Raw genomic sequence first — 27,484 nt, 5'->3', positions numbered from 1 at the left:
ACCCCTTGAGGAGGGTCTGTGTCGTCTGGGTCAAGTCTGGCCTCTCGTGAGATACACGAGTTTTGAGATCACGTTTGACCTTTCAAAGTAATTTTCAAGTACCTTTTTTTCGTAAAACAATCGATTACAAATTGAAAAGGAGCCCGATTACATCCTTCACAGCCGTTTCCAATCTCATTACGTGTCGCACTCTCTCTGCGTGGAAACAAAACAAAAGCGGTGGTAGCAAGAAAAGAAAAAACGCGCGAGTGAGCGAACTAATGACCTCTGTCTTTCCCTCGCGCGTGCTTCACTCGCGTCAAGTCAAGTGCCGACTACTCCTGGTAAAGGAACTACGACGGTACCTTGAGACCGTGTTAAATATGTTTTTGCCAACACCTTAGGTCACAAACATTTCTGGTATGCTAAACAACACAACCCTGACCTAAGGCCCTGTTTACAAGCAAGGAGGGTAACCCTTGTGCTGGAGTTACCCTAGCAGGAGGGTCAAAGATAGCCCGGGTTTACAAGCAAAATTTCACAGGCAGGGTTACCCTACCACCCGGGACAACGTACCTATTTATGGTAACCGCACGCATTGTTATCAATGTTCAAATGGTCTGGAAACAAGTAAAAAGTTGTCCAGGGTAGGCGAGTTATCCCCAGCAGAGCGTTTACAAGGCAGCTAGGGTAACCCTAGTGCTAGGGTAACCCTAGCTGCCTTGTAAACACGTCGATGAAAAAAAGAAGAAATGTGGGAGCGTTAGGGTAACCCTCCTGCCAGGGTAACCCTAGCACTAGGGTTACCCTACCTGCTTGTAAACAGGGTCTAAGACGTCAGCGAATTGACCTAGAAGTCCAAGTGCAGTATTGACTAAGTAACCTAAACGAACTGACCAATGAAGAGCGCAAGTTCAAATACAGTGGTAGTGCGCTGGTGTGGGGTATCACAAGATAATTTGGTTTTGTACACTGAGTTGATGATGTGAATTTGCCATCATTTCGTCAGAGCGAAATTACGAAGGGCTCACGCTTGAAATGTCGGCTTTAGAGACCCTTTACGGCGTCCAATTCAAATTATCAACCCAGAACTGCAAATTTAAGACTAAATCGAACCCACCTGTAACGCTGGTGAACTGCTTAACTCTGATTAAGGATATTGGCGGATAAACCAATTACGCTAGGGAGCTGACCAAGGGAGTTAGTGAACTGACATGAAACGTCAGTAAACAGACTTGCGACTTTGGCGAACTAGCCCAAAAAGTTGGCGAACTGACCCCAAACTAAACAGAGATGGAAGCGAACTATAAGCGAAACTGTCAGAAAACTGGATACATGTAGAGTCGGTGTAAAGGATAGTAAGTTGTCTTCGGATACAGGCGAGAAAAAAAGTGGTCCCGAAAACAAGAGGAAGTGTGCATAAAACTTGGACTGATAACTAATCAAGAATAGAGAACTCGGCAGAGGCTTCGTTGTTTCGGTAAAAGGACTTTTACACTTTCCGTTTGCTGTCTCTCTCTTCAAAGAGTGGCTAGATCCAAGAAACAATTAAAAGCCTGTAGACTTAGGCCCTGGTGAAATCAAAACAAGATATGAAAGGATCTCAAATCCATCTTGATGAATGATTGACTAGCCAGAAAGAGGAGACATCAAGGACACGCATTTTTCTGGTTGAAATTTTATTTTACAGCTCTCAAAACAGGGCTTTACTCCCTAGATTTCATCTTTTCACGTGCCATCTTCTTCTTGGACACCTTTTTAACCTCGACCTCATCCTCGCCACGAGGAACCACTTGCTCGCGTTCAGCTAGGATCATCTCTATGTGGCATGGGGAGCTCATGTAGGCTGCCGAAAACAAGGTTAGACTAGTTTAAGTTTTACAAGCATATCACTACCATAGCTTATCTACTTAATTTCCATCAGTGACCAAGACAGAATTTCTCGTTACAATATCACTACAATGTCGAGCACACAAGTGATGAAAATAATGAATGAATTAAACGTGAATTAGGAGATTAATAGTTGATCCAATTCCAAATTCTCCCCCCAAAAAAAAACATTCTAAGAGCTGTATGGCAGACAGTAAGGAGAATTTTTATTGAGATCTTGGGAGTGAAACAAATAGGAGCTTACTACTCCAACTGAAAGGGATACATAAATATTAGTTACTAGATGAGAGATCCATGGGTAGAAATTGTGCCTGAGATTTTGGGCAAGGCCTGAGAAATGTCAATTACTGTCATCACAAACAATCCTAAGAAGACAATCCTTAACTATAGTATCACAAAGATGCTGAAGCAATCAAACCTTTTGCTGAAGTGACATTCTGAAGACTTGAGGAATATTGCCTGCCTATACCCTCCCCATTGCTTAAATGTCAAATGAGAAACAAAGTGACTTACGATTGATACGTCCATGGGCTCTGTAGGTTCTCCTCCTCATCTTGGGAGCAGCATTGACTTGAATGTGCTCAACCACCAACGAGTCCACATCCAATCCCTTGATACAGAAACAAACACAGAGGACAATGAGGGAAGACTGTGCAGGGCTAAATATTACTAATACTGGTAGAATCACTCATGTAATCATAGAGATTTAGGGTTCCAAATTTCCATCATCTGGTTGCTAAGGCAATTGAAAAGGAACTTGGCCGCCACCAGAATTCCTGGCCACTAACTCCAAGTCCTGTTGATGTTCATCATGTAAGCCAGTAGTCAAGAAATTAAATATTTGTAATTTTTCTTATGTGCTTTTATATACTCAGCTGGTGATTGTTCACCAAAAGGAATGTCTTTTGCAAAGAAACAACCAACAAAACTTTGTTTTTTTCTATTTCACAGTGAGGCATCCAATAACCAAAAAACTCACTTTAAATTCAGCATTGCTCTCAGCATTTTTAAGGAGCTGAAGCAGGATCTCTGCACTTTTCTTTGGCCAGCGGCCCTGGGATCCTGGAGCATTGAAGTTCTTAGCCTGGAAATGTAAATAATGTAAGTTTATTTTCTCAATCATTACCTCTCCCAAGATCTAGTAAGTAATTCTCCTTTAAAACCAACATATGTTTTTTTTTGTAAGTTAGACAATCCTTGCTGAGAAGTTTTTTGATTCCCAATACCAGTTCACAAGATATGGTACCTAAACTGCAAGGAGAAGTTACACTCTAATCAAGTCATGAAGTGTTACGTATAGAGAAAGTCTGGTGTGCTAGGATTATATAGAGGGAAATATCAGTCTCCTTTCTATTAAGCAGTTCTACACTGAAATTTGGGACTCTATATGATAAATAGGGCAGCAGACCTAATGGGAAAGGCTCCACATGACCAGTCACTGCAAATTAAACACTAGCATATAGCAGATTGAGAAATAACTTCTTACTCTGTCAGTTTCCAACTATTCATTTACAGAAGACAAAGCCAATAGAGAGGATCATGCATGACATTGGTAGCTTTGGTTGATATGTCAGTTATTACTTCTACCAATAGTATACTGATATATCTGAATATCAAGACATAAGTTGACTACTGATCATCAGCCAATCAATGGACAACTATGGACCAGCCGTTGTTTTTGAAAAGTGACTGGCTTTCAGCAGATATATTGCCCACCCATCCACCAACTATCGGCTGAAACATATCAGCCGAGGCCACCCATAGTAAGCTTGGCGGCTAAAAAAAAGCTTCATGGTGGCGTTAAGGTACTTGTGAGAGCATTTTAAGAATTGTGGACTTTGGAAGTTCTTCAGTAAAGCCAAGTTATTTCAAACACATCGTACACGTAAATGACAAGTACTCCAGTATTATGGGAGATATGGTATACATATCATACCTGAGCTTTACGTCCCACGCCACCATTGAATCTTCGGAAGGGAATGATCTGCTTCTTGGCAATAACATCCTTGAGATATCTGTTTGCCTTACGTATGTGCATACCCTTGATGGCCACAGCCGTCTCGTGTGTGTTCTTGAAGTGCACACGGAGGTTAGAGCCTCGTGCTTTACAAGACTTGGTTGGATTCTCCGGATCAGAAGCGTAACGAGTCATCTTGAGTGACCTTTACCTGCAAACACATCGTGCATCGACATAATGGTTTTAAGTCTATCATATTATGCAAGGAAATCAAAGGGGAATTATATACATAGCTGCCAGGCTTTCACTCGGATACCACATAGTCCTTCAGACAAAACGAAATAATCTTCGAAAAATGCAAGGAATACTTAGACATGTTTCCCAAAGTTAGCAAATAATTTATTGTGGAGTAATAGATTCACTATCAGCGCGATTTTTTTACATTTAAAGTAATACTTCATTTATGTTATTGGGCAGAAGTACGCACTGATGTTGAAACTACAAACATCGGAAGTCTACCGAAAATTGAAAAGAGGATTGGGGAGATAATTTGAGATTTTAACAACATATTGAAGTCAATCTCACCTTCGAAGAGGAAGGTTGAAAGAGGACATCTACCCAGACTTCTTTTCGATATGACTAGCTCACTACGCAAGCGCATTCATCAATTCAAAATGGCGTCTGATTCGTATCGCTAGTTGCAAGAACTCTGGGTGGTTTCCCTGGCCCTGTCTTGTAGTTCACGATGTTTTGGGGTGAGTATACCATTTAATTCCTTTTTTAGTTCCTTTTCCATATGATCAAAATCTAAAGAGTGGAAAAGCGACTCCTCCAAACTGTAATATTTGATCAGCTAGATGTAGAGTTGCGCGCGGCATCGGGTTGAATAAATTGTTTGGTTGAGTACAAACACAGTAATCGTTTAAAAAAATCCACTTTTAATTTACAACAATTATAAATTTTATAAAGAAGCTATAAATGGTTTATATATATAAGGCATGTATAAAGCAAAGGCTGCTTCAATATTGGCATTTTAGAACGGCCAGTGCGCGCTCAACCGTATTTGCACAGCTTATGGTCTTTAACACGTGGAACATATTTGTGAGCTGGAGAAAACGTGTAAAAACTGCCCAAGGTGAAACCTAGCATACTGTATGTTAGATAAAGTTTAGTTGAGGAGATTGCTAAAGCTGTGCTCTTGGAAGAATCATTGGAGACCGGAAGGCTCTCGATTCAGTACCAGCTGTTAAACCTTCAACCCGGCCCCTTGGAGTGATTTAAATGTAGCTCCTTCTTACGAGTCCAATGTTTTATCTTGCAAAGAGGTTAGGAGAACAGACAAACTTATCAGTTCGAAGGCTTGTCTTGAATTAACACCTAATTTACAAGGAAATGTCAGGTAGTCAATGGGGTAAATTACTTATCTGATCTAAGAATAATTTTATATATAATAGCTTTCATCAAAGTGCAGTTATGCAAGTTTCTTTACAACAATTGTTAGTAGCCTGTGGTACCTGGACCCTACTATGACATAGAGAACAGTTAAGGTTTTATTCCTTGGAGTGTACCATGGACCTGTCAAAAGAACAGTTTTTACTTCCATACTTATTTTGTTCTCAGGGGTCACTCTTGATTCTGGAAACCGCTACACCCAGACAGTGGAAAAGTCATTTCATTTATCAATGGCTGCTCTGGGCTTTCAGAACTTTTCGTCAGTACCAGTCACAGTAATGGTTGAGGTAGATAAAGCTCAGTTTGTACTGTGCACATTGCAGCCTGGAAAAATTCCACAACAGCCTTTAGACTATTGTTTTACAGAAGGAGAAGAGATAACTTTCTTTACAGAAGGCCCTGGGGATGTACATCTAACAGGTTTGTTCTGTTTTCTTGTTTTTGGTCACTATCATGATGGAGTAATTAGTCATTTTTTGGAATTTCTTTATTGAAGTTAGGTCAAGGAGGAATAAACAGGCAGACATAACCATATACGAAATGTAGGCAGAAGGGTCAGACTTTTTATTTTGCTTTTTATTTTGCTGGCTTCAGAATGGATTAGAAATTCATTATACTGTGTTCTTGGTGACACTGTGTGAGTTTCCAGTTCATATTGTCTAGAGCATGTGCTTTTATTTTCTGTCAAGGGGGCAGGGATGGTGTAGGAGTGAGAACGCTTGCCTCCAACTGCTGTGACCTGGGTTTGATTCCCCAACCTGGTGTCACATGTGGGTTGAGTTTTATTGTTGGTTCTACTCCTGCTCTGAAGGTTTTTCTCTGGGTCCTCCAGCTTTCCTACCTCCAAAAACAGCATTCCAAATTCCAATTCAATCCAGAAACAGTGGACAAGAAGGGCCACCTCATGGAATGTCTATTGCTATTGATAAATTGTTATTCCCATTCTATTAGATCACAGATATTGACATGATGTACTTGTTTTTAAAAACTCACCTGTATTTTCATTGAATTGTGGTCTCGCTGTAGCATGTTACACAAACATGAACCCAATAATAATAAGCTTTCCATTAAATGATAATACTTCATGGATAGGTTATTTAATGGAAGAACCAAGTACTTTGGAATTTGAAGAGTCTGCAGAGGAAGGAAGCAATTCTGATTCGGCAGAGGAGGACGATGAATCATCCAGTGAGGAAGTGACTCTTGGAGACTTATTTCAAAGTGGAGATTTGATTGGTGATGGCAGTGATGATGAGGATGAAGAGAGCGGAGATGTGGACTGGGACCCGTTGAAGGATAATCCAAAGAAAAAAAAAACAAGCAAGAAAAAGAAGAAGAAAAAACAGGCTGAGAATTTGGATGGAAACAATATTATATCTCTAATGGATGTTGAACAAGCTGAAGTAACTATGTCAAATGATGGTACGAGTGGTGAAAATGAAGATAGTACTGGAGGGCAGAATAGCACTCAATCTGAAAATGAACTCAGAAAGAAAGATGGAAACAAGAAAAAGAGGAAAACGAGTGAAACAGAAAATCAAACAATTGAAAATGGATTTAAATCAGCTAAAAAACTCAAGAAAAAAGCCAAGAAAACTCAATTAAATTCACCAAACAGTGATGGCAAGATAGAAAAGACAAAAACTCAGGAAAATAGCAGTGGGCAAACTTCATTAGATACTAGCTCACCTACAAAAAACATTGACACTCAAGTTAAACAAGAAACACAAATGAATAAAGAAAAGGTGACACAACCGAGTTCTGGTAAACAGAATGATCAAGCACAAGCCACACCGGTAAGTATTTCTCAGGGTTGTAGCTAAGAATTTACACTGCTGGCAGAAATTTCAGGTGAGGAGGCTCAAAGGTGGGGAATGATTGTAAGTGTGTAACCTTAGAAGTGCCCATTGTAGTTTACCAAGCAATTGCCGGCCAAAAATCTAGCCGGCGATCACTGCTTTTTCATTCAGTGAATTTCACAGGCACAGGTGCTTAGTGACAACCCTGATTTATTGCCTGATATTATGGAAAATTTTTGATTAGCTGTCTTTTCATTGTAAGTAAAACTCACAGGGTCATTGCAGGTGAAAAGAAACATGGAAGGCTGCAAACTTTTGTTTTCCTTGGTTTAGAGGTAATCATGAATAAAATTTTTTGAAAAGATGGCAGTCTTGTTTGGTGTTGTGTAGTCAGTGTATTATTAATGTTGGCATAGTTCCAATGATAATCATTGGCATAATCAATTACGAGGAATATTTTTCTGCTTGATATGGATGACACAATAGTTTGCAAAATTAACTTGCAAGGAAATAATTACTCTGGGATCTTGTGATGTATTTTAAGCAGGCAAAGAGGAAAACGCTGCCAGGAGGAACTGTGTTTGAGGACATTACAAAAGGAACAGGACCAGTGGCCAAAAAAGGACAGATGGTAAGGATGTACATAAATAATACGCAGCAGTACTTGTATCTTATTAACCAAGCGTGAGGGCTGTACTGGGAGAATATCGGCCTGAGGTCTTGACAGTACAGACCTCACTACGTTCGGTCTGTACAAAAAAAGACCGAGGGCCGATATTCTTCCAGTACGGTCCCGAGCAAGCTTGGTTAATAAGAGATTTATTATACGACTGAAGTTCAAAGGGACACAGGTGTGGTATCATTCGGGACCATTTGGGACAGTGTCCGGTCAAATGCTGACAGAATATTGACCGGCAATAGAGCATTTTGATTGGTTGATTTTAGTTATTGGCCCTCTGACTGCCCGAGTTGTGTAATAATATAATGTACATGCCATGATCTTCACATATTTTTATGTGATCTACTTACAAAAACAAACTGTGTCTTCATAATTGTGCTACCATAATACTGCAACTGTCAAGCATTGAACACTGAACAAAAAATGTTGTGGTCTTTGTATGGCTATCGTATTGAGACAGTTTAAGCACAATTAATGTTTGTCCATGAAGTTGCAGTAAGTCAGTTGTGATATTTCATAAACTGGAAGTGGTAAGTTGGTGATTCAAGTAAACCACAAGAGAGCACCTGAATTGATCAATAGAATATTTAACCTTTCAGCTGTGGTTTTAAAGGTGTTTGTAGATCTTCCTTCTTGTTTGTTTGTTTGTTTTTTCTTGTTTTTTGTTTCATTACAATTTTTTTTTAATTTCTTTCAACAGGTTCATGTATATTATAAAGGAAATTTAGCAAAGAATAAAAAGCAGTTTGATGCTTGTCTGAGTGGACGTCCATTCTCATTCAGAGTTGGTGCAGGAGAGGTCATACAAGGCTGGGATCTGGGTGTCACTGGTAGGTGTTTGAACATTTATTCTGCCAAGGCAATCTTCCTTTTAATTTGAATTTGAAGCCTAGAATTTCTTTATGCCAAAAACTGATATATGTCAAAATTAATTGCGAGTCAACCAAGGTTGTTCTTTTTCACACAGGAATGCAAGTAGGTGGAAAAAGAAGATTAATAGTGCCTCCATCACAAGGGTAGGTTATCTGTTACAGTATCCTGGAGACATCTTTGATACGCAACGAACTTAATGTAGTGCTTAATTTGATCATGTTATGTGAAAGTACCCCACACATGCTTTTTGTAACAAGTAACTACCCCAGGTGAACTTTGCAGCCATTTTATTAGTAATCAAGTTTGTCAACTAGGGCGCCTGTTGAGCTCAGTCAATGTTACAGGTGAAAATGGCAATTACTGTCACATTACACTGGGGCACGTATCACAATGCTACAGGTGAAAATGGCAATTACTGTCACATTACACTGGGGCACGTATCACAATGCTACAGGTGAAAATGGCAATTACTGTCACATTACACTAGGGCACGTATCACAATGCTACAGGTGATATCCTCAATGTAACAGTCACTTCAAAACTTAGTGACAGCCCTGGTGCAGAGTCTCGTACAATATCTTACAGAGTTGATGTGTAAATATGATTGTCATTTGCAGATATGGTCATAAAAAGATGGGACCAATTCCACCAAACAGTACATTGGAGTTTGAAGTTCAACTTGTGAAACTTCAGTAATATACTAAATCAACTGAGACATGCTACTGTTATGCAAATCTGCTTTCCACATGTGCAAACTCAGACCATTTCTACAAATTTGTAAGTTGGAGTTTTGATGGTCTACTTACGAAACTGTAATAATATACTACCAGTACCTGTAAATCGACTGTCAAGTGAGTCAGATGCCTACATGTACATTGAATAACACTAGCATGTGAAGGACTGATATACCAAAACTACCACATCTTGAGTGAGAATAATTATCCTTCTTGCTTTCAATTCAATAACATTCTGCAATAGAGATATCCCCTCTGAGGTGGTTATTTCAGAATTTTATGATTGATTCTTTATCAGTTATCAAATTTCACAACCCTGCTGCAGAAAGCCACCATTTTCCTGTCATTATTTTAGCTCATTTTCTTCCATCATAATTTCATTTTCAAATATTGTTCCTATGCAAGACTCATGGTTGTAAAAGGTACTTGTCATTTATTCTTATAAAAAGGCATGTATGTGTCAGAGTTTAATGTGATGAACACTAGCTTTTCTTGCATGCATTTTAACTATTTCTTTCTTTAAAAGATTTTTTACTTTTGAAACTCCTATCATTTTAACAATATTTTATATGAAGAAAGTAACAGGTACATTTATTAGTTGATGGAAAAATGTAATAAACAAAAGTATAAATTAACAAGTGTCCTCAATTGTACTAACAAAATTTGTTAGACTTAATGAAGAAAACAACCTCTGAGCTTTTCCCTTTGGATAAAGCTCATGGTTTAGTAATGGTAATAGGATTGAGTGGCATCCAATTTGGTCGGAGTGTAAACAAAATTAGATGATTGTGCCACAGGATTCTGATTTGTTCATTGTGAGTATGATTACAGACCAAATTGGACAACATAAAGACTTCTTGCCAATTAATCATAAAAATTACAATTTCTGAGAAAAGAAGAATAGCCAAGTGATGAAAGAAAAGGAAAATTACATTTAAAGTCTGACAAAGGTGACATAATTTGTTTAACCTATTGACGTCCAGTGTGCCCGTAAGTGCCCATGTGGACCCACACTCTTTCTACACCTTGTGACGTCATCCCTTTTAACCCTGTAGCATGACTTTGAACACGTACTCGAACAGGTTGAAAATATCTTACAAACGAAACCAGAATGAGTGAAATTGAATGAAGGAGATTGGAGAAATAGCCAAAAAACCATGTAACTTTGACCTGAAAATCTGCACGAAAATCTTGTTCCATTACTCACCTACCTTTCTGAGCATGTGGTTTGAAAATAATGAGTAGTTTCCTAAAAAATCTCCACACCAAAATGAAGCCTACTAAATTTCCAGCAAGTGAGGAGAAACTTCAGGCAAGGAGAGGGGAAAAAGGGGGCAGGAGAAAGAGAGAAAAGTAAAAGAAATTTTGCTTTCTGCGCGTGCCCGAGATTTTCAGACTACCATTTTGCATTTGGATTGAAAGGCTGTTGAGTGTACAAGCTGTCAATGGGTTTGTGGTAAGTTTGAGCTTTTAAAACCACAACAGTGACCCAAAATCTGCTCGACTAGCTTCAAAACACAGTTTTTCACAAAAGCTGTGTCTATTAATGGGTTAATGTAACTCTGAAATTGACTACAACCAACTTTGAATTTGATTGGTTGATGTAAACTACACCTTTGAATCTGATTGGCTTATTAAACTGTCTGATAACAAAATGTCCAATAAGAAACTGTCCAATAACAACTTGGCAAGTGAATTAGTGGAAAATAGTTTTTTTTTTAAACCAATCACAGTCAAGGAGATTGCATATTTTACGATTAAACAAGATATCAAACTGCAGTTAGAATAGCTTCCTACTTGGCCACAACTTGAATTAATGGCTGACGTCCTGTTTGAAATTCATTAAATGTAACATCTGAGCATGGAGGGGTGACTGATGCCATTGTTCAGAAGATTCAAATCATCAAAGCTGGTGAGGCATGTGAGGGAATATACACTGATGACACAGTGATGTTGTGATGTTTTCATCATTGTAATGTTTTCACTTGTTGTGACAAGCTGAGTCCTTTCCCACTCCCTGAAGTGTTCACTGCCTCACCATCAGCAATTAATCTACATGTAGTGGTGTCCTCTTTCAGCCCACCATCTTTAGCTTCAAGCAACTGCTTCATCAGCATATCCCTCTTTGAAACACACTTCCTTGTGAGTGAGTGCAAAGAGTCAACAAAGTGAGTTTGGAACTCTGAGAGAGCTGTGATACCTTAAAACAACAAATAATGTGACTTTTTAGAAGGACCTAAGACTTACCGCCATGTTGCAAAATATAACGTTTCCTATTTCTGTGAGTTATGCCATGTTTTTGCTATAAAGCAGACCAGACTTTGTTTATCCCTTTTTATGTTATGAACATCATACATTCTTATGTGCAAGTTCAAAATTAATTGAATTGAGGTTTTTATCTTGCCTGATTCTTCCTTTTCCTTCTTGGGCTGAAGAAGATCCATTGCATCTGAGAACTAGTGAGACATTAGCAAACACTGAAGTAAAGTGACATCCTCCAATACTTTATCAACCCTCACATTTTAAGATTAGCTCTTCTAGTAATTTCATACTGTCTTACCTTTTTTATCATTGTTTAAGTTAAACAACAAGTGACAGGGGATTTAACAAATCCAAACACCCAGTGGGGGAAGTAAAATAGACAACTTGCAGACATGTTTAAAGCAAATGAATTCCCTGTTCTCCAGCATCACATGGGATTCAGGGGCAGGGTTTAACATCATTGGCTCTCACAAGTAAAAGTTACTCTGTACCTGTGATTCATGGTCCTTGAATGTGGACAGAAAAGTTCGCAAATCATCTTCAGAAGCTGTGTTCTTCAGTTTTCTGTAAGCACTGAGTATATCTGTCCAGAATAGAAAACAAAACCTGTAAATCAATAACTAAAATGGAAAATAAAAAGAGGAGGAAAATAAAAACAAAGTTACCTTCCAAAGGCTCACAAAGCAGTTTCATGAGATTTCCTTCAAATTTCTGGTATGCCTCTCTGCCAATAATGAAAAAATATAATATTTCCCTAAATTTTCACTCATAAGATTTAATAGGATTTAATTATTCTAAAATCATTGTAAGTTGTTTTTAAAACCCTTCTTCTAATCATTAATTTGCTCTGTCCGATCGATAAAATTGCTGAAATTGAGAGTTTTACACCTCTGTTACTGAATATACAACATAACAATTTTACAACCCAGGCACAACCCCTTAAAACTTATGAATAAAGGCTGATAGTTTCCAAAGAAACTGTTTGGGACTGCGTTGGTGGGGGTAACAAAAAAATTTGGATATATCAACAAAGTTGAAACGGTAAATTGGCCACCGTAACGATTACAAAAGCTGATGTTTCGAGCGTTAGCCATTTGTCGTAGCGAATAGAGGAATTGTGGGTTGTGTGTGCTTTGAAAGGCAGAAAATGGAGCTACATTATTGGTGGGAACATGGCAATGAGAAAAACACGAATAAATCTGTGGAATGAAAAGCATTCATTGATCCCTGTGGGGTTTAGACTGCCAGTTTGAAAGATGAGCTTTTGTTTAAGAAAAAAACTCTTAAAACTTACCTTACTGCAGACAGCAGGGACTCTGCATAATCAACCTGGCATTGATAAACTTGCCGATGAAATGATAGTTCCTCCTTGAGTATTTTTATCTACCAAAAGAAATAAAATCCAGTTTTCAACATTTCACTAAGAAAATTGATGTATACCTTTACCACAGGGTGTGGGGCTTATTCAGGGGTATTAGCTAATGATAATAGTTGGGTGTTTTAGTGTGGTCTGAATGCAGTATGATTTTAAAAAATAACAACAACAACAAAGAATGTGTACCATCAGATATACCATACTTATAAATTCACATAATTCTCATCTGGGAGGTAACATCTGTGCCATACCTCCAGTGACAGTATATGCTTTGTATAGCTAATTGACTTCATCAAGGCTTGCACAACTGATCTCACCTGTTTATAATAATAATAATAATAATTAAGAATAAAATACTAACAGTACTTAAGCAAGCCGTCAAGAGTTGTATCTATTCAGAAATTCAACACCTTTGAGTAACAAATGAGGAATGCAGGACTATACCCAGTCATAGAGCAGTCTTTAAAGTAAAATCAATAAATGTACCTTAAAGACTTCACAAATGAACCTTTTAAAAGTATCTTGTTGAAAAATAGATGTATAAGTTACACTAGATGGATCAATTTTGATCACTGGATTGACAACCCCTGATGTACAAGAACACTTGGTTCAAATAAGGAAATTGTATGATGTCAAGAAGAAGCAGAATATATGACCTCACTGTTGAAAAAGTTAATTCTCACAGTTATATTAAACATAAATGAAAGGTTTAACCTATTATTTCACTTTATGATTTCACCTCTTGTTGTTTTTTCCGGCTCAGCTCTGGCATGTGTGACATGATGTTCTCTTCTGTAAGGTCTTCTCTAATAACCTTCTTAAGAGGAGGCTGCAAAGTGCAACGAGTTGCCATTGGGATTATTGTTTTAATTTCTCTAATTACATTTTTTACATGTTATTATCACTAATTAAACCCCAGAAAATCTCAGGACCATGGAATAGGTCCACATTTTTGCCTAGCTTCCTCTCCATTTATACTTCTACTGAGCCATCCACATTCCTGCCAGTTATTTTTGGTTGCTTGTGAACACTGGTAGGGGTTGCAAACAACTCACTACAATATGCAGGAATGTGGGTGGGTTAGCAAGGACAAAGTGGGAGCAGTGGCGAGACAAAAATTTGTATCCTCCCTGCTTTTCCATGACTTTTGTCAGTGGTAACCAAGAACAGAAATTGTACTTATCTGGGGGCTAGGAGAAGGGAACTTGTGGAAATTTTAACTCAGGATATGTCACCATGCCCTTAAAAACTGCCCTTTGTACATAACAATCATTTGCAGTCCATAGTCAATTATAGGGCCTCACCTCCTTTTGTTACATTTGTAAGGCCTCACAGTGACCAACAATAGAAGTTATTAAAACACATGTTGGTCAGCTATTATGTGTAAGGTCAATTCCACGTTGCGGACGTGACATTTAGAGGCAAAATTTGAGTATTAAATGTCTCCTAAAGCCAGATCCGAACTATTTGAATTGAAATGAGTCATGTCATAAATTACCCCTGAAGTACCTTTTATTTTGCCAGAAAACATTTTGACTATCTCTTAGAGATCCAGAGAAAAGAATTTTTCAAAGTGTGTTGTGGATGTGACTCCTAAAACAACCACTGATTTGAATTGCTTTTGGTTAGTTCAAATTTCCTGTGAATTGAAAACCTTTAAAAAAAAAACTGCATACACTAACTAAATGCAATAGTAATTGTGCTTCATAAATCTGAAAAGATATTATAGAAATTACTTGTTACCATGGATTTATTAACAAAAATGTTGTGTTGCAGACGTGACCAAAATTTGTTGCGGATGTGACATTTTGGGGATGTTCAGGAAAGAGCTTTTCATTCACCACTAATAACTTTCAGAGTAATGCCACTGAAGTAAAAATGCTGCTTTTATTGCTTTTATCTGTAAATTGGAAAATAAATAACAAATAATATATATAAGAAATAAAAATGTTGTGTTGCGGATGTGACCAAAATTTGTTGCGGATGTGACATTTTGGGAATGTTCAGGAAAGAGCTTTTCATTCACCACTAATAATGTTCAGAGTAATGCCACTGAAGTAAAAATGCTGTTTTTATTGCTTTTTATCTGTAAATTGGGAAATAAATAACAACTAATATATAAAAACTTTGATGATCTAGCTCATTTTGTGCATCAAAGGGCATTTATATTTTGGAAAATTGTAAAAAAATTGATAGCTTTACACATATCATAATATGTCTATAACTATCATTTGTGTCATTAAATATTAACATATCTTCTCGTGTTTGAAAATTTTATGAGGTTTTCTGGGTTTTTATAAATGTGCCAGGTCCGCAATGGTCACGTCCACAACCCGATATCTCTTAAACAGTTGACAAGTTTGAGCAAGCTGGGGTGTCAAAATTATCATAATACTTAACCATAAGAGCAGCATAAATAAGACCAGAAACAGTTGAGAACATACACAGAAATTAAATAAATGTTGCTCTGGATCATACCCTGAAGGTCACGTCCACAACACTTTTTATGTCTTTGTACGTACATCTGAGGCATTAAATGTTTGAGAATTTTTTTCTTTTGGCATTGAAAGGCCCATCCTAGTGAGTAGTTAAGATCTCAAAATCTGATTCATAGCAATCAATTTCTTTGAGATATAGCAATTTAGATATTGGTATGTAAAATGGCTTATTCGGTTAATAAAAACCCTAAAAAACAATGGCGTCACACACCCTGGGCGTGGCCACTACTGCCAATCTAGATTTGGATTCTTATAGAACTATGTATAAGCTTTCATTAGAAATAAGTTTGGCTCTCATATTTTGAATTTGAAAATCTGTCAAATTTTCATGTCTCATAATTATGGAATAGCCCATAAGCAGGTAATCAGTACTTAACTGGACCTTACCCAGGGTGCAGCAGGATACAGGACAGACAGAGACAAGAGGTCCTGACAGCAGTCTCTCAAGATGTCTGTCACTGTTGTCACATGACCTTCTAGCCTATCTCTGATTGGCTGTGATATGTGTTCACTGCTTAAGCTTGCTGGTTGTGAGGAGTTCTCAAGTTGAAGCATTTCATTCAGGCAAACCATGTTTTTATAGAGTTTGCAAAGCTTTGATTCCAGCCTAGACTGAGTAAGAAAGTGTTCACATCTCAATGACATTTTTGAAAGAGAGCATTTTCCTTAAAAAGCAAAGCTAAGAAGGTTGGTTTACATATATTTCAAAGAACTATTCTTTACTCATGCTTGCTATTATGAAATACCAATAGGTTTACTTCATCATATTTTTTTCTGGAGATATTAGATTCAAATCTCTCCTTGTGTACCTCACATTTGTACTGCCAATTTATCATCCAAAATAAGTTCTTCATAAATTATACCTCACCACATGCTTTAAGTTAAGATGTTCCACTTTTCCACTGCAACAATCTAACAATGTCAGGGTTTGATCTTCAACAGATTTTGATTGCTTTAAGAAATCACCCATGTAAATGGCAGGCAGACAGAGGTCATCAGCCTCAGCAATCTAAGAGGACAAACAGTCAACAGAGTATTTTACTTGACTGTATTAAAAAAAAAATCATTATTGTCATCATGACCATTATCAAAATTACAGAAAAACCTTTTAATACAAGGTAGTTGAGCTTTCCTCCCCCACTGACAACTATAATAAAAAATTCAGAATGTTACCTCTTTATTTTTGTATAAATCAAGTCTTGTTCCCTCTAATCTGTATTCCAAATTCTGTATACATTCTCGCAAAACTGTTATGTAATTTGATGGATCATCTGGTGAGTAAAGACTCCTATAGAGTCAACAAAGAAAAAACAAATGGTGATGCTTTCATGTAGAGCAGATGTAAGAATACCAAGATCTAATAATTTTCTATGAAATAAAAATGTTTTCCATGTCATGTTCACTTTATGTCAGATTAAATTGTTCTCCTTAAAAAATCAAGCTAGACACACGTTAATGGATAGAAGGTCTTCCATACCTCAATGCTTCTTTTAAGTTAAGAAGTTTATTTTCAATTTGAATGAACACATTTTTTCTGGCTTGCAAAGCACTTGCCTGGAGAAGAACCTGTTGAAAAAAAATTAATAAAGACAATTACATTTCCACCATAAGAACCAAATGTTCCACATTCAAATTTCTTTTAATTGTTAGCTATTGAGAATTTGATTTCAACTCCATTATTATAAAGTAGAAGTACAAAAACATTTTATAGTGTTACTTCTGGCCAAGGATAAAAATATATATACTTTCAGAAAAGTAAATTATTTTATTGAGTACTTTTAATGTACTTACTTGTCTCTCTAGCTGTATAACCTGAGATTTAAGTAAATTAACTCTTCGTTCATCAAACCTCTCCTGAGGTGCCTCTTCCACAAGCTGTTTATAGAGAGAACTGCCGAAAAAAAGCTTTGTGAGTGTGTAAAATGCACCTTCACTGTGATTACACTACAACTAGTCCATCCAATCTTTGACCCTTAAACTCCCATGAGTGACCAAGGCAGATTTTTTTTTTCTTACAATATCAATACCAAGCAGACAAGTAATAAGAATAAAGAAAAATATCGATTAGAGGATTTTAGGTTGATCCAATACAAAATTCTCCAAACTAACATCATAAGAACTGTATGGCTGACAGTAAGAAGAATCACTCGTGAGATCTTGGAGTGAAAAGATTGAAATATGTTTACCTGATGAATTGCAGCTCTGCTTTAAGTTCCTTGTTTTCTTTCTTTAGATGCTGAAAGAGAAGTAATCATTATGGAAGTAATTGAATTTTAGAGTACTTGAATTCCCCTTGTTCACTTAACAAAGGCATTGGATGAAATATAAAGACTTGAGTATAATGTATAAATCAGTGAAAAATGTATCTAGGAAAGGTCTCTTAAGAGATCTGGCAAGCAAAGCTAAAATTGTTTTTCTCCCAGTAAGTTTCTACTCTGTCACTGAACAACCTCTGAAATCTACCACATTACTGGATTGTTAAACTACTGATGGTGTCTATTCCTATTGATACTAACTTAAATCAGGTACTGTAAACTCTTTTCACTGTCTTACCTCTAACTGTTGCTGGTATTTTTGTAGTTGTCTATCCCTTGCACCTAATGACGTCTGTGTGCTTAAGAGTGTCTTCCCAAATACACTGTCACTTTTGGATGTCTGTTGGATATCTGGTGTGGAGCTACTTGGAGACACCACAAGCCTTGCCTAGAAGCAGCAATTATTCAACAAAATCTCATTAACTTTCTTTAATTCAGTCAATTCTTTAATTTAGCAAGACCACAACGCGACGACAATGAAAGCTGGAAATGAATATTGCATTGACTCTCTAAGCAAACCTCAGATTAAGTTTGGATCGATTTGACATGGGTAAGAAAAATAATTTTATTTGGTATATTTGAAAAGGCGACATACTGTATCATATATGTATGAAAAAAAATGCAATTAGGTCCTCTACCTTCGAAGCATTCCTTGTTTTGTTTACATCACCTGAATAGTGGGTACTTGATGGCGAATGGCGACGAGAGATCCGAGTTTTTTTCATCGAAAGAACTTCGATAACTATTCTTGAGATAGTAAACTGAAAGTTCTACTTGAAATCATTTATTCCAATATCAGCCTTCGAGCGCCACCACTTGCTTTTCGACGCAGATTTTAGTTCTTCAATCGGCCATGTTGCTAGTTGCGAAGGACTGGTGGTTCATGGATTTTGGGGGACTGGAGACTAGCCGGTGTTTAATCTTTTGGGGTAAAATACATGTTTTATTGTAGATTTACTATGGCAGACTTTCACGGAGACCGGGGTTCAAGCAGGGTCTCCCTAACAGCGTGGTCCGTTGCAAAAGTTAAGAATCAGTTAATGCACCGAAGGAATCCGCCAAAAAGGGGGAACTATATATTCGTAGCTACAATTGCGGTTTTACGCTCGATATATTCGAAAAAGGGAGCAAAGTAACTTGTGACCGCTCTCAATTGAGGGGCACGTCAGTTTCAGGATTTTTACACTTTTTCATTAAGTCGTTTTCTAAGCCAGGTCAAACAAAAGCAAACAATGAGTAAAGTAAAGGAAATCCCCATAGGTCATTGACTTTTGGTAAATTTGGTGGCTCTTAGAAGAGCCGTTTTTCTTTAAATTATGGTAGAATCCACTTTAGGCGCGTTCTCCACGGATTCGGCGGGCAAGCTGTATGTCTTTAGGCATAATAGTAACCCGCTTTGCGTGGATGGCGCACAAGTTGGTGTCTTCAAAAAGACCAACGAGGTAGGCCTCGCTAGCTTCTTGAAGAGCCATTACTGCTGAGCTCTGGAAACGCAAGTCGGTCTTGAAGTCTTGAGCGATTTCACGCACGAGACGCTGGAAAGGCAGCTTGCGGATAAGCAGTTCGGTGGACTTCTGGTATCTACGAATCTCACGAAGAGCAACAGTTCCAGGCCTGTAACGATGGGGCTTTTTCACGCCACCGGTTGCGGGAGCACTCTTTCTGGCTGCTTTAGTGGCAAGCTGTTTACGAGGTGCTTTGCCTCCAGTAGATTTACGCGCAGTTTGCTTTGTACGAGCCATGTGGAAATGAGATCCTCGAATAAGATCTAGGGTTCGTGAATGGATTCAGAATGCCCTCAAATGCGCGCATTGGAAAATTTATACTTCGCGCTGACGTTCACGATTGGTTTGTTTTCCTCTTTATCAATTGGCTAGAATACTACTACCTATGGCAATGATTGGCCAAAAATGAGGTCCATTCATTGGTTGGCTTATGTAATGTTTGATCCGATTTGCATCGATGCTCAAAGCTCAGGAGGCATATTTCGAAGCACTTGCCTTCACATGTCCAATATCAGTATTTAATTTGTTATTGTGACTTTAAAGATAGAACATAATTAAGTTTTGCACCATGAATCGTTCTCTATATCCCGCCTCGTGTCCTCCGATTGTACACGTTCCTACTTGTATAGTGATGGTTGGTTTGCCGGCGAGAGGTAAAACCTACGTTTCGAGAAAACTTACCCGCTATCTTAACTGGATCGGCGTAAACACCAAGGTCTTCAACCTCGGGGAGTACCGCCGTGAAATGGCTGGTGCTCACTGCAAACACTCGTTCTTCGATCCAAGTAATACGAATGGAATGAATGTTCGTGAGAAGTGTGCCGAACTTGCTCTGGAAGACATCACTAAATGGCTGAGCGACAAGGGACAGGTAGCCATCTTCGATGCAACGAACACCACTCGAGCTAGGAGAAAGAAAGTCACGGATCACCTCACCGCCCATGGCTTCAAGGAATTTTTCGTGGAGTCAGTTTGCGATGATAGCGAGATCATTCGTTCCAACATTCTGGAAGTAAAGGTGAACTCCCCTGACTATCAGGGTGTACCCCCAGAAGAGGCTCGCCAAGATTTTGAGGCCCGCATCAATCATTATAACAATTTTTATGAACCTCTTTCTTTGGATCATGATTCCAATATGCCCTTTCTGAAAGTGATAGATGGTGGAAAGCGATTTCTGATGAATAAAGTTGAGGGATATCTACAGAGTAGGATAGTGTACTACATCATGAACTTGCATATCACCCCAAGAGCCATCTATCTGTCAAGACATGGTGAAAGCATGATGAATTTACAAGGGAGGATTGGAGGAGATTCTGATCTCTCTGAGAGGGGCTGGGAGTACTGCAAGGTGCTTGGAAAGTTTGTGAAAGAAAATATGCCAGATGATCTCAAAGTCTGGACCAGTGAAATGAAGCGCACTAATCAGACAGCAAGTGCCATTGACCGGCCAATCGAAAAGTGGAAGGCTATCAATGAAATCGATGCAGGTGTATGTGAAGGAATGACATACGAAGAAATACAGGAACAATTTCCAGAAGCTTTTGCTAAGAGAGATGAAGATAAATTCCACTATCGCTATGCCAGAGGGGAATCCTATGAAGATCTTGTTGCCCGGTTAGAACCAGTAATCATGGAACTAGAAAGACAACACAATGTGCTTGTGATCTGTCACCAGGCTGTAGCTCGATGCCTCCTGGCTTACTTTTTAGACCACAGCTCCAATGAGTTGCCCTACTTGCGTGTCCCCTTGCACACCCTTATAAAGCTCACTCCTGTAGCATACGGTTGCCGTGTGGAAAAGATTGATTTGAAGGTTCCAGCTGTGAACACACACAGGGAAAAGCCGAAGGTTGTGACAGTGACCCGGTCCACTGAAGATGCTTTGGAGACCGTCCCAGAACATGAGTGACATTGATAGAATGATTTCATCTTTCTCAAATGATATATCTTTGTTAATTTTCTAGATTTTCTCAAATCTTTGATATTATGGCGTAAAAGTGGACATTTTGTGGGTTGCTAGGAGGCTCATTCCATAAGTTCTCAAGGGTGGAAGTGTGCCTATTTCAGCAAGCAACCATTCTGAACAAAAAAAATTAAATTTATTAAATTATTTATTCACACAGCATTTTTGATTCTTTTTTCATCATGTTGTTATTGTTAAATAGACAGATCCCCTATTTGGTTTAGATAAATAATAAAATTATTTCAGTGTTAAGTTTAGGTCCAGGTTTCCTAAGTGTCTGTTCCACTATCATAGAGCAGGCATGATGTTTCAGTTGGTTCGAAAGGTCAGATCTTGGGTTATAATAGGATGATTTGATACATTTTGTTAGCTTCTGCTTTATGATGTTTATTATTAAGGGGAGAGTGAATTGAAATTGCAAAGATGGCTCTGAGCCTCAAAGTTTGCATATTAATGACAGTAGCATGAAATGATTTTTATTTATTTTTTAGGAGCCTGCAAAATCACTGCTTCATTTTTGTTTTCAGGCCAGCTTAGCTGTAGTTGTGGTGTCCTGTGGATGTTACCTTTACCAAGGATATAACCCCCTTGATAAACTTTTGATATTATTAACCACTTAAAGGGTCAGGGAAGTTTTATTCTTGAGTTCTATGGACAAAATGTTTTTTTTTTTCATGCAGTGTAGATACTTACACCTTATTTGTATTTAGATAAATGTATTTAATTTTGGTGAAAGACATTCAGTGTCTCACTTTTAACAGTAAAATTTCTCTTCACAAATTTTTGCCAGACAGCTCTGATTTATTTGTATAGTTGATCTTGAGTGAGGTGTTTATTTTATTGTATAATATTCTTTTAAACTTAAAGGTGGGTAGCAAATGCAGGGATCTGATCATGTTTCACTGGCACATTTTAGAAAAATTCACACAGGTATATTTTAAACAGCATTTCAGGTGTCACAAAATTAAAAGGGAAACCTTCAAATTTCTCTTCACCTGTGCAAGTTTTCAGGAAAATCTTGAGGTCTGAAATAAATGTTAGCAAAAAGATAACAGTCACATGTACTTAATAATAATATAGATTTTAAAATAATAATATAGATTTTTAGAGCGCCATATCCTAAAAGCTCTATGGCGCTTTACAATTTTGAAAATAAATAAAAAGTTACAAAAAACGATAAAAAGCTTGTCTAAAAAGAAGGGTCTTGAGGCTCCTTTTGAATGTGTCTAGTGTAGTCCCAGGCTGCCTCATCTGAATGGGCAGAGCATTCCACAGTCGCGGGGCAGCGACTGCGAAAGCTCTGTCGCCATAGGTCTTCTGATTAGACCGAGGTACATGAAGAAGAGACAGAGAGGCAGACCTGAGACTACGACTAGGAACGTAAGGAGGCACTGGTTCATAAATTAACAAATTGTGTTTGCTTTCCTGGCTTCAATTGCACAGCATTCACACCAAGGGAAAAGCACAATTTGCAGAACTATAGCATGTGCCCTACCTTGAATTTATGAAGTTCTAGAATGCTTTGATTTTAATTCAATGTCAAGTCAATTTCGCTGTGTGACTAAATTTACAGAAATTATCCAAGAAAAGACATGGCTTCTGTTTTTACTCCATTACACAGGAAAACCTATCCACTCTTTGAACGTTTCAAAAAGACTGTTTTTTGGAGATTGTTGATTTAATTACAGTGGAAAAGAGGATACCCCCACAGTGATTATCTTTGACTCAGTTTCACCCATATGCAATGAATAGCAATGAGTTGTGTATCATAAAATAACTGAGATTGCTTTAATATAAAGAGGTAGTGTTACCTAGTTGAGCAACTTTCCATTGGTGCCAATTTGTCTCATGACAAACTACTTAAATTGATGGTACATATTTTTCAGGGGTGGTATTTAATTTTTTTTCATGTTTTGCATTATTTTATTGTAATCAAGAATAGCTAAATCAGACCATGGAACAGAGTGCCACTGGTTTGTCAGTTTTATACTGTTATGTTTTACCCTCTTTAAATAAAGTTGATTATTATTATCATTATTATTCAGGTAATATCTGAAACTGTGAAACAAGATGACAAGCGTTCATATCTCCTCACATTTGAATTACTCAATAAATGACTTCTTTAGTTCCTTTTAAATTGTGAATCTTATTAGTTTTTCTGAAAGCCTGATATATATACCCACAGTTTGCATAGTTTTTTTTCTATTTTAAATTCATTTATTACACGACTCGGCCAGTCAGAGGGCCAAAAACTAAAATCAACCAATCAATATGCACTATTGCTGGTCAATATTCTCTCATTATTACACTTCTGGGTTTTTATACCTGGCTTCCCTTTTTTTCATTTTTCAAAGAAACGTAAGTGTCTTTTACTTTTGGGGTGATTTGTTTTGTCTCATTTAGCAGTCTAGGCAATCTAAAATCCTATCTCCTTTATCTTTACCATTCAGAATACTTGATCTTCTTCCCGTTACAAGAATGTTGTTTGCGGTCCAAAACTGTCCAAAAAACAAAACTTGAACGTTGCATACAAAAAGATAAGGCAAAAAAAAATTTGTTTCGAGCTTTAAATACAGATGTGGTAACCACAAAGTACATAAACTGTTTAAAATTACTCACACGTCTGTGTACTCTCAGTAGATAAGACCCCTCCCTGATAAACCCAGGTGTGACCTTTAAGAGACCAAGCTGCTATTGCTAATTTTTCAATTTTCCTTTTGATCACGGGGCTTCAGAGGACAGAGTCTTGAGGGTAAAGTAAGCTTAAAACTAATCATCGGTCGCATCTTTTTTACATTTTGGCTTTGATAATTCTTCCAATAGGCTTCGACCCCCTGAAGAGACCTAGAGAAGTGATTTCACACTTGGCTGTATCCTCACTTTACTATGATTTGGTGGGAGGTGCAGTTGGAATGAGAAAATAAATCGGATGTATTTCCATTGGGAATGCAAATTTTCTAAATTTGTACAGAACACCTTGAAAAAACAAACACCAAATACATCTGGGAGGAGGAAAGGAAAACAATAACAAATAACATAAGATTATCGCTTTCGTTGGTCATTTCTTTCTTTTTATTTGGTGGCTTCTAAAGAAGCCGTTTTTTAATTTTTTTTGTTCCTTTCTACTTCTTGGTCTTGGCTTTGGTCTTCTTGGCTGTCTTCTTTTTAGGAGTAGCTCGCTTTTTGGGGCTCTTTGTCTTTTTCTTTGCAGCAGTCTTTGTTTTAGGTTTCTTTGCTGCAGTTTTCTTCTTGGCTGGAGACTTTCCCTTCTTGGTTGGAGTCTTCTTCCTCTTCTTCGTAGCTTTCTTAGCGGTAGTCTTTTTCGTTGTTCGCTTCTTAGGCGTGCCAGCCTTTTTTCTTGGCTTTTTAGTGACTGCTTTCTTCTTCACTGGTTTCTTCCTTGGCGCGGCAGGTACTTTTCCAACTTTAAAGGATCCCGAAGCACCAGTGCCTTTGGTGTGTATCAGCTTGCCAGTCTGCACGCCGCGCTTCAAAGCCATCTTTAGATGCGGAGATGGATCTCCAGTGATTCTGTTGTTTGCTGTAATGTATTTCTCAATGGCCTGCCTCGAGGAACCACCTCGCTCCTTCATCGCAGTGATGGCGGTGACGACCATGTCAATGTACGGTGGATGTGCTGCAGCAGGACGTCGAGCTGTTCTCTTTGCTCTTGGTTTTTTTGCCTTTGCTATCTTGCTGCTGGGACTTTTGGATCTTGATCTCGAGCGGGATCTTGAGCGTGATCTTGATTTGGATCGCGAACGTGATCTCGGTAAAACAACAGACATTTTGATCACTAATAAGGCGGGAGAGAAAAAGTTGCTCGGAATAGATTTCACGATGCAAGTAGCGTAATTTCACACTCGCGCCAAGTTTATTAGAAAAGACCCGACGTCTGAGGGAACAGTCCTCTGTCACGAACCAGATTGAGTATCAGAGGCTAACATTTTGGAATTTGTGTTTCTTCCTGGGAATTGTGAACCACTCACTGTTAAGCAGAGCTTCGCAAGAAAACGGTAAATTGAGGAAAACTGAACTATAAGAACCAGCCTTTCGTGTGTGGTTCCAAAGCTGTCCCCGCTTAATGTATTCCTGGGTATTTTTAATTTCTTTCTAATCAAGCCAGGTGTCACAAGTGAATGTGAATGGTATTTAATGCAAATCATTTAACGACCTCAGACAGGATGCTGTTAAAAACGTTATGGGATCAAAAAGTGAGGATTAGGAAACAAGTTAAGCCAAAAATGAACTAGGATAATTGAATTCCAAGTTTCTGTTGGCTGCCGCGAATGCGGGAAACAAAGACAGATTACTCGGTCGCCATTTTGCTTTGTTCAGATGCGCTTGATTTATTGATGGAGAGATGGACTGCCTGTCTCTTTTCCCCATCTAGATTTGACGAATTCATGTTTTCTATGCTAATGGCTCAGAACTGTACTGTTGTTTGTTAGATTATTTCATCATTCAAATAATAGTTTAGAAAGTGAACTCAAAGGAACTCTCTGTGTGTTTTTGTTATTGCCATGCTCAAAGCCGCTAGCAGCAAACAGATTTCTTATAAAATCTCATTCAATATTGTGTATGCCTGATTTGTAAAGGGTACTCTGCGAAGAAATACTCACAAATTTTCTCCTGAAAGAGGGTTCTTGACTCACAGAATAAAGATTTTAGCTGTTCTTTTATGCTGAAGACTTCCGATTTTGACCCACATCAGAGTTCAATTTTTTACTCTCTGTGATTTCGTCTTCATGGTTGACACCTGAATTCCTGACAAAAGGCGCTTTTTTCTGATAATGAAAATTTTCCCTGTAGTTTAATAACCAAGGCTTGCCTGGACACAGCGATTGCTAAATTTAACAGACTAGAATCCTAGTTATCTAAGAAAGTATGTTACTTTATTAAGCGACTATTAAGGAAAAGTGAGTCTTTCAATACGTCAAATTACTACCGCCATTTTGGATGATACGAGTATGTTTCATGTTAGACCTGTAGCACTTTGTGCTACCTCACTGTATACTGAAATAAAATGACCAAATACATTCAAACAAAGTCAAATCCATACTATGAATAATAGAAAAACATTTCAAGGCTTCATCGGAATGGTTAAAGACATTTTTTAGCGCTGCGAAGAGTATATTCAACCGGTAGTTTAACATATGGCCGCGTAATTTAAATTTGCTTTAAAAGCGTGATTATCCAACGATAAAACTCAACAAAGTTTTTTTTCAAGCACATCCATGTTAATAATAGCAAGCAATAGACAATAATTCCCCGACTGATCCTATACGGTTCCATTTATAGCATTTTAATTTTCTTCAAACTGACCATGGAGGTTTTCCGCAATAACAAACACTGTTTGTATAAATTTAGTAGCAGAAACAAAGCTACGTAGAGCCAAGTTGTTCGAAGGCCGATTAAAGGTTAAATTTTAATCCGGGTTTCTTTAGTCCTTGTCAGTTCGAGAGCCTTTTAATTTTTGGGATAAGTTTCTCTATTCTATTTAGAGCATTCAATCACCAAATTGTAGGCAAGAATAATTATACTGAATTTCTTTCAAAGCCTTCAGATCTCAAATCAGATCTCACACTAACCCTGTGTTGTCCCCAGCTTTGAATCACCTGGCCCAAGATAATAACACTTATGAACATTCTTCCGTTATTGTCTCATTTATAATGTATTTTACCTTCCTTAATTGATTTGTTCTGTACATTTTTTAGGCTTCGCATCAACAGAGGACAACCTCTCTTCTGACTTCTTCAAAACGAAAATTGGAATTATTTTCCTACGTGCAAAAACACAAGAATCACGAGGGAACAGGCGTTTAGGTGGTTAGTACTATTTCAATTCAGGTATTTTGTGGTAAAAATAAAAAAATTAATAAATAACTTACTAGTGTTCCGTTTTCATAATTTTTTTGCTTTCTGGACGCGTATAAATTTTTTGCCTTTTTTTTTTTCTGAAATGATAGGCTTAGGCGCTGTGATACAGAATGAAACTGAGTTAGAGATGGACATGCACGCAAGCCAGTTGCTTTGCCGGAGTGCTTTGATGCACAGTCTTTTCACATTGACAGTTGATCGAACCAGAGCTATAAGATCGAACTCTATCGGGCCAGGGTGTAAAATCGACTGATGTATGTCTGAATCTGACAAAAATCAAACGAGAAACTGTTTTACAGGAAAAAAATAAAACAAAACAAAACA

At 37.8% G+C, this 27,484-nt stretch overlaps 6 protein-coding genes across 9 annotated transcripts; 2 read left to right on the top strand and 4 right to left on the bottom strand.

The window, feature by feature from the left end:
- Positions 1-1,641: 1,641 nt before the first annotated feature.
- On the bottom strand, positions 1,642-4,484 carry LOC111340773 (large ribosomal subunit protein uL22-like). The gene is made up of 5 exons (XM_088755818.1): positions 4,412-4,484; positions 3,806-4,037; positions 2,849-2,953; positions 2,383-2,479; positions 1,642-1,825 (listed from the first exon to the last, which is right to left on the bottom strand). The coding sequence occupies exons 2-5, from the start codon at positions 4,019-4,021 to the stop codon at positions 1,686-1,688; spliced, it is 558 nt and encodes a 185-aa protein (XP_088611944.1). The 5' UTR covers positions 4,022-4,037; positions 4,412-4,484; the 3' UTR covers positions 1,642-1,685.
- LOC111340751 (46 kDa FK506-binding nuclear protein) lies at positions 4,444-10,002 on the top strand. 2 transcript variants are annotated; one of them, XM_088755816.1, is made up of 7 exons: positions 4,444-4,581; positions 5,447-5,698; positions 6,371-7,074; positions 7,625-7,708; positions 8,457-8,586; positions 8,724-8,772; positions 9,247-10,002. In XM_088755816.1, the coding sequence occupies exons 1-7, from the start codon at positions 4,572-4,574 to the stop codon at positions 9,323-9,325; spliced, it is 1,308 nt and encodes a 435-aa protein (XP_088611942.1). In that variant the 5' UTR covers positions 4,444-4,571; the 3' UTR covers positions 9,326-10,002. The 2 variants fall into 2 exon arrangements, with proteins under 2 accessions (XP_088611942.1, XP_022803376.2); XM_022947641.2 differs by having other exon boundaries at positions 7,622-7,708.
- On the bottom strand, positions 9,938-18,838 carry LOC111340771 (uncharacterized). Of its 3 annotated transcripts, none has more exons than XM_022947669.2 (15): positions 18,452-18,838; positions 18,052-18,201; positions 17,685-17,734; positions 17,290-17,389; positions 16,976-17,064; positions 16,672-16,786; positions 16,362-16,507; positions 15,886-16,105; positions 13,740-13,829; positions 13,252-13,317; positions 12,920-13,008; positions 12,291-12,349; positions 12,117-12,208; positions 11,768-11,819; positions 9,938-11,563 (listed from the first exon to the last, which is right to left on the bottom strand). In XM_022947669.2, exons 1-15 carry the CDS (start codon positions 18,536-18,538, stop codon positions 11,331-11,333), a joined length of 1,638 nt encoding a protein of 545 aa, XP_022803404.2. In that variant the 5' UTR covers positions 18,539-18,838; the 3' UTR covers positions 9,938-11,330. The 3 variants fall into 3 exon arrangements, with proteins under 3 accessions (XP_022803404.2, XP_022803402.2, XP_022803405.2); XM_022947667.2 differs by having other exon boundaries at positions 15,886-16,110; positions 16,367-16,507; XM_022947670.2 differs by lacking the exon at positions 15,886-16,105 and having other exon boundaries at positions 16,367-16,507.
- A 144-nt stretch (positions 18,839-18,982) lies between these two features.
- On the bottom strand, positions 18,983-19,590 carry LOC111340752 (histone H3). Its single transcript, XM_022947642.2, has one exon. It carries the CDS (start codon positions 19,553-19,555, stop codon positions 19,145-19,147), a length of 411 nt encoding a protein of 136 aa, XP_022803377.1. The 5' UTR covers positions 19,556-19,590; the 3' UTR covers positions 18,983-19,144.
- Positions 19,591-19,772: 182 nt separating this feature from the next.
- Positions 19,773-23,418, top strand: LOC111340772 (6-phosphofructo-2-kinase/fructose-2,6-bisphosphatase). Its single transcript, XM_022947671.2, has one exon. It carries the CDS (start codon positions 19,887-19,889, stop codon positions 21,225-21,227), a length of 1,341 nt encoding a protein of 446 aa, XP_022803406.1. The 5' UTR covers positions 19,773-19,886; the 3' UTR covers positions 21,228-23,418.
- Positions 23,419-24,330: 912 nt separating this feature from the next.
- LOC111340770 (uncharacterized) lies at positions 24,331-25,123 on the bottom strand. Its single transcript, XM_022947666.2, has one exon. It carries the CDS (start codon positions 25,067-25,069, stop codon positions 24,404-24,406), a length of 666 nt encoding a protein of 221 aa, XP_022803401.2. The 5' UTR covers positions 25,070-25,123; the 3' UTR covers positions 24,331-24,403.
- Between the last annotated feature and the right edge of the window lie 2,361 nt (positions 25,124-27,484).

This window comes from Stylophora pistillata, chromosome 4 (assembly GCF_964205215.1).
Source record: "Stylophora pistillata chromosome 4, jaStyPist1.2, whole genome shotgun sequence".
Lineage (NCBI taxonomy): Eukaryota > Metazoa > Cnidaria > Anthozoa > Scleractinia > Pocilloporidae > Stylophora > Stylophora pistillata.
The sequence above is the reverse complement of the archived record's forward strand: the minus strand, read 5'-3'. Positions and strand labels throughout refer to the sequence as shown.